This window comes from Cibotium barometz, chromosome 6 (genome assembly GCF_041138505.1).
Source record: "Cibotium barometz isolate CiBa-2024 chromosome 6, ASM4113850v1, whole genome shotgun sequence".
Lineage (NCBI taxonomy): Eukaryota > Viridiplantae > Streptophyta > Polypodiopsida > Cyatheales > Cibotiaceae > Cibotium > Cibotium barometz.
In genome coordinates, this window is record NC_141051.1 from 27912363 (window position 1) to 27919249 (window position 6887).

Here is a 6887-nt window from a genome sequence, read left to right on the forward strand (position 1 = left end):
AAAAAGGTAAAATTTAGGTGCATTGTCGATACTTTGACATAATTTCTTTACTTCCTGATAATTAAGGTTCACAACCTTAGGCACAAAAGCATGTTTATATGCAACCATGTGTGTGGAAATATTCACTTGAGCCTTGTGTTTAGAAAAAACCTTTGTGGGTATCTTACTATGTGAACACACAATTCTTTGTGATTATACAAACAACTCTTTAAAGGAGCTAGCATGTGAGTTATGCAAAGGTGGAAGCTTGTGTGTCATGCGAAGAAGCAAGCATGTGTGTCATGCTTTCTTTTCATACTTAGGCATGTCTAGCAATTTTTTGGGTCAACATTGAGTTATCTTTGACATTGGCTACTTGGTGGTTTCTTTGTTGGGTATAGAATTTGTGAATTTAGAACAATTATTTTAGCTTTTGTGTGAGTAAGTGGGAAATTCTAGGAGTCTCAAATTCTATGTTATATGCTTTGTGAAACACTTGGTCATGCACACCTTGTGTGGTATGGATGCTTGATCAAAGTGGGAGTTTTGAAAAAATAATGTCTCAAGCTCCTAGGAATAGTCCATCTCTACTTAATTTGTGTGCATTTTTTGCCCACATTTTGCCACTTACACAGGCAAATAGGTCAAAGTTGGTCATTTCTCCTAGGTGGTTGTCTCTTCTCAAGCACTAGCATGATGATACTACAAACTCCTTTTCTCACGATGCACCCACACTTATTCTTTAATCTTTCAAAAATATGATCACATTTTGTCACGTGATTGTGCCCCACGAGGCCATGTGACCTCATCCATGAGCTAACGTGAAACCTTGTTGAACACCCTCCCTCAAAACAAGAACCCTTCCCTTGGGTCTACTTTTAAAAATATGTCTCCATCATAGTAGTCTTCTCATGGGGAGGAAACACCTCAATATATTTGTCTCAAACAAAAGTACTCATTTTTTGTTCTGCTAGTGATGTTGGTGGATCTTTGCTCTCGTTCAAGGCTCAAAGTTCCTACTTCAAAGGGAAAATTTATGCCCTTTAGCTCGTGTACAAGTTCTTACTTTAACTTTGTAATCTTCTCTTTGGTCTTTCCCTCTTTACATGCCAAGCTTATTGAATTCATTGTGTTTGACATCTTAGTACACCTTGGTTGTCTTTCCTTTAATTTTCTTAGTTAAATAGTGCTTGCTCATATCTTCAATCTATTTAGTAGGATAGTCACAAGTTAGTCGATCGCCTCTATAGCCTCCAATAGTATTGTCACCTTTTGATGCATCATTAAAAAAGAAAAGAAAAAAACAAGGTTGTAGGTAGTTCATAAATGACCTTAAACAATCTCTTTTTGACTTGTTGGCAATCTCAAACATCAATGATATATGTTGTAAAAAGAACTCACAGATTGTACCTTCTTGCCATAACTCATTCAGTCCTACCTATGCTTTGTTGGTGCCAAAAAGTGCTTTCTGAAAGCTACTTTTTAATTTTTCTAATTCCCAAGACTTTTTAAATAGGTATACAACCAAAGTTTTACATTGCTAGACAAGATCCACGCAAAGGCCTCCACCTTTATTTTAGTGCTCGTTTAGAGTTCATGCACATGCAAGAATGGAGGGATGGCAAAAACTCGACCTATTTTTAGATTGTTACAGCATGACACAAAAGAGGACTACTATTTTTAGCCAATCAACCAATAAAATTTCCATCAAAAAACCAAAATTGGACCCATATGACTTTTTGATAATTTATGCCTCTAAGGTTATCACTTAGCGGTAGTGCTCGCACCTTCTGACAAGGAGGTATTGTGCTCAAATCTACCAAGGAGGTATTGTGCTCAAATCTACCAGAAGGAAGTGATGGCATGTAATTTAAGTACCAATCCTTGTAATGCAAACAAAAAAAACTTGATAATTAACCTTACATCTCACATACTTTTACTAGCAGCCGTGGAATACTAAAACATTCTTTTGAGGTAAAGATAAGATTCCCACACGTTACTCATCATTCCATTTTGTAAAGCCAAAGGAGTACAAACGGTCCATTACATACATGAAAATCTACTACAAAACCTTATGTGAAGGCCCAAGCGTGTGAACGAGCCTAATAAGTAAGCACCCAAAGTAGCAGAAATGGTGATGATTGGTCCGTGGCCACAAGGCGTGCACATTGGTTGCCTGCTCACAACTAGGTGGGCAGAGATGAAAAGGAGCCCCGTCATTGGTCCACGTGAGCACGAGTGATGGCGGCACTGTGGTTGGCCATTTCGTCCCTAAATTCTCTGATCTTCATCTTCATTGGATAAATAGCTCTAATCTTCACACTTTTGACAACTAGCTCTGACCTTGATTAAGCTCTAACAAAGATGCCATGCCCCACTGTTGCTTGCTGTTTGTAAACCCAGTGCTAATCATGATCAAGGGATGTAGAATCAGGCTAAGGTGGGACACATAGTAAGAAACACTTCCGATGAGGCATGTGATGCTGGAACCATACCCATACATGATTGGTGGGTATGGATTCGAGTTGATGATGGGTACTGGTTGGAGCAACAAGAAAATTGCAGATACACACAGGCCATGGTGACATTCTCATGATCTAAGAGGTCAGGAAAAGGGCTGAGGAGAGATGTAAATGGGGCCCATTCTTGGTATGGACTAGGGCTTAGAGATAGTGCAGATGGGGCATGATGATGCCATTCTCATGATCAATGGGGTATGGATAATGGCTAAGGGATACTCAAGATGGAGCAAATGATGATGCCATTCTCATGTTCAGCAGGGTGTGCATAAGGGCTAAGACTGGGTATATTCCATGATCAAAAGCTATAGAGTTGAGCTATGTGATGCAGATGGGGCACATGATGAGGCCATTTTCGTTGCAATCAAGACACCGTGACACTTCGTCGTACTGGTTGAGCACCTTGCAACTGCCATTACAGTTCAAGCATGGGACAAACCTGGCATCCCCACATCCGTCACACATATTGTGAAGTATATCCGTAGCTATACCATCCATCAAGATTGCCAAAACCCCTTCCTCATGCAGCTGCTTCACCTCCTCTGCTCCCCCAATGTACCTGCCCTTGATGAAAAGCTGAGGCACATGTGGCGCTCCCTTCACAATATCACCCAGCACATCAACAAGCTCTTCTTTGAATTTTGAATGCATCCACACATCCCTCTCATCAATATGAACCCCCAAGCCTCTTAGGATGAGCCTTAAAGAGCAACAATCTTCATATGTTTTTCTGACACCCCTTAGACTGGTGAAATAAAGCACCACCTTGCCATCCCCTCTTGGAGGGCACTTCAGCTCATAGCTGGCCAAGACAGCCTTGCTCTTCTCCTCTTCCTCATCTACAGGCATGATTTTGGAGGCAGACAATTTCTTCTCTGCAAAACCCCCCAAAAAAAAAAATCACGATGTTAAAGAAGGCAAACTCGGCGATACGATACAAATTATTTCTGGCAATGCATGTCCAAGCTAGCATTTTTTTTTAAAAATACCTCTTCTGCGCAATGGGCGGATGCTTTCTGCATCAGAGGCTGTCTCAGATGAAGCACAAGTGTTGTCTGAAGATGAGGAATTTGTGGTACTCTCATCAATGCTGAGTTGAAGCCAATCATCATGACCACCAACAGTTGTTGCCTTGAGAGCTTGCTCAAAAGTGGCCATGAGGGATGGATCAAACAGGGGACTACCAGACCCCTTCACACTATCCATACTTGGCTGCCTTCTAGATGTCTTCACATCAGGGCTTCTATAGGGGCTCTTAACATTGTGGAAGCCCTTACGCAACTGCTCTGTGTTTCCATCAAAGCTCAGACTAGCTGAATGAAAACCCCCTTTCTTTGTCAAAGGAGATGGGTAATAAGATGGAGAATTGGCTGGACTGAGAAGAAGCTTCAACCCAGAGGTGCTCCCATCAAGGGGCTCAATAGAAGAAATGCTTCTAGAATCTTCTAGATCAATGAGAGAGCCGCGCGAAGGTGCCCTTACAGGAGACTCGATAAATGGAGAGCTAGGAGGATGCAGAGGTGAAATGCCACCAAATGATGGATTTTCATTCAACATTTCATCTTGCGTGTAGTATTTCTTCCACACAGGAGAGCCCATTTCACCAAAAGGGGCATTTGATGATTGCAATGTGTTGAAGGAGATTGGTTTATCTGGTATGCTGAGCTTGCCACCACCATAGCCTCTTAAAGGAGAGGGTGTTCTACCCCCTTCTTCAAGGCCCTCCATAAGCTCCCATGTGTTGATGGTCTCCATGCCGCACTCTCTGTCATCATCATGCACGAGTAAACAACACCTCTCATCCTCTTGTTTCACTACCATCTGCTTCACATCAGGCACTGACGAAAACACGAAATCATCCTCGGCATCGGCGCTGGTAGCCATTGCTAGATATTGATTGGTCGTATTCTGGATGTTGACAAAGCTGCCTTGACATGTGGATCTCTGCATGTTGAGAACCCCATAAGAGCTGGATGTTAAGGAGACAACATGGCAACTGTCTTCTTCTTCATCACTATCAGCTGGCCAATGCACAGAAGTAGAAATATTGCGAGACAAAGAGGAATACCAGCTAGATTTAGCTGGAGTTTTCCTAGGACCCTTAGAAGAAACACAACCCATGGTTCAAATGATGCAAAAGATGGGGTCAAAGCAAAGAAATTTAAGGTGGGCAAGGCGCTGATGGCTTAAGAAACTCTGTTCTCAATTAAGCTAATATGAAGTATTATGAATTACAGCAAGTAGAGAAATCCTTCACACACAGGCTTGGGGTCAAAGCAAAGAAATTTAAGGTGGGCAAGGCGCTGATGGCTTAAGAAACTCTGTTCTCAATGAAGCTAATATGAAGTATTATGAATTACAGCAAGTAGAGAAATCCTTCACACACAGGCTTGCTTGCCTGCCTGCCTGCCCCTCTCTCTCTCTCTCTGTGTCTGTGGTTTCCCAAACTGAACAAACAAACACTCCTTTGCAAAGAAGGGTGAAGAAACCAATGAAGAAACACACGACGATGACAGAGAGAGAGAGGAGGAGCAGGAGAGAAAAGGAGGGAATGAAAATCGAACTAAGGCGGCATTGCAACGGAAACGACAATGGAGATGAAGGGAAGAGAGAGAGAGCTATGAGATGCCCTCTCTGCACAAAGCTGCTTGCTTTTATATATCTTTCTAGCTGTTTGCCATGCTTTGTCGTTCTCTTTTGTGAATGTACACTCACTTTTTGCCGTGTGGAACCCCCGCACCACCGCTTCCAAGTTCCAATTTTATGTGAACAAAAACTCACAGGCCAGCACACCTTGACGCCGTCAACCCGTGCTCGCCGTCACCGTCTCTTTTAACGGTCATTGTCCAAGTCGTCATCCTTCATGGGCGCCCCATATGAAATTTGAATGGTAAAAGGAGAAGCGCGTGCCCACGGCTCCAAAAAAAACGGCATTCTAGTGTATTTTTACCTGGCTCTTATTTTTAAGGGATGATTTTTCATATATTTTAGTTATAAAATGTAGAGATTTTTGAAACAAAAACCGAATAGATTTAAGAGTTGTCCTTATTTTTGATTGGTTGAAAAAAAGTTTTTTTTTAAAGCACTATGTGTGCCTATGTTTGTGGGGAAGGCTCGAGAGAGGGTGCGGCTGGGTGCTCATGCGTGCACGTGTGAATGTGTATGCCAGCATGCATATGTGCATGTGCACTCTAATCAAGCGGCCCCTCGAAGTCTCTTCAAGCCTACATATGCTTAAATACAAAGGGAACCATATACAATTGCATACACAACTCAATTTCCAAGGTAAAAGGTGCCCACCATTACTATGAGGCACGTGACAAGTGGCATGAATACAAGAGGAGTTAGACTTTGTAAGCACATTCCCGATTGGTTGTGGGTGATGAGCTCAAGGTAAGAATGAGGGTTGAATATCCTCTAATGCTTGTAATATGAGAGTTTACTCGATCTAGAGCCTCTCATTTAGAGTCATGAATGGAGCTTTTAATACACTTGATATTCCTTGACATAGATCGGGATAGGCATAATCTTGATTTACACATTATCTACTACTTTACTAGTCATCTTCTTCTTTCTTAACTGTCTAATTAAATATTTGCATACTTTGGAAAAAAAATCAAAATATTCTTCAATTAAAGAAAGGCGGTTTTATTTCTCCAAAGAGAGACTACACCCTTTAAAAAGTCTAGCTTGACAAGAGGAGCCTTTAGGCCTCAAAAGGTAGAAGATTCAAGTCCTCACCTACATTCAACATGAATTATATGGGGCCTCATTTCGAAAATTTGGCCAAACTTTCCTCCTTGAATATCGTGCCGTTTGTGAGGACTTCCTATACCCTTTCAAAAAGCCTTCTTTACTAGTGAAGTGTCACATCTCCTTGCCCCTCTGTCATATGTCTTCACTTTCCAAACTTTGATTGTACACAATGTTTTCCACCTGTGATTGTGCTCTTCCTTATGCCACCCACCTTGAAAGACTCCTCATTTCCATTTTTCAAGATCAACATTGATCCTCTTCCATTTTGCCTATGATGGTCCTCACCGTCATGAGGCAATTGGGCGATCACTATTTCCATTGGGTTTGCAAAGGTGCTGGCCACACATCAATATTTCACATCTTAGAACCCTTGGATGGACACTTACTCATTTTCCCTACAAGCTTTCCCTATGGACATTATGTTTGGAGTTGGAAAATTACAATCACATCACACAAATTGATTCTCCCTACGTACATTGGGCTTGTTCACAAAGGTCAATACATATTTTTATAACTTGCAAAGAATTGTGCATCACACTAACTCACAATAATGGTTTGTTTAAGGTAGAATTATAAGCATGAATTTACTCCAACATGCATTAAAAAAAGTTGTATGTACATGATTTTTGTGAG

General features: G+C 41.4%; 1 protein-coding gene across 1 annotated transcript; it reads right to left on the reverse strand.

Moving 5' to 3' along the window:
* Positions 1-1946: 1946 nt before the first annotated feature.
* On the reverse strand, positions 1947-5130 carry LOC147637599 (uncharacterized). The gene is made up of 2 exons (XM_086799423.1): positions 3488-5130; positions 1947-3373 (listed from the first exon to the last, which is right to left on the reverse strand). The coding sequence occupies exons 1-2, from the start codon at positions 4617-4619 to the stop codon at positions 2817-2819; spliced, it is 1689 nt and encodes a 562-aa protein (XP_086655549.1). The 5' UTR covers positions 4620-5130; the 3' UTR covers positions 1947-2816.
* Between the last annotated feature and the right edge of the window lie 1757 nt (positions 5131-6887).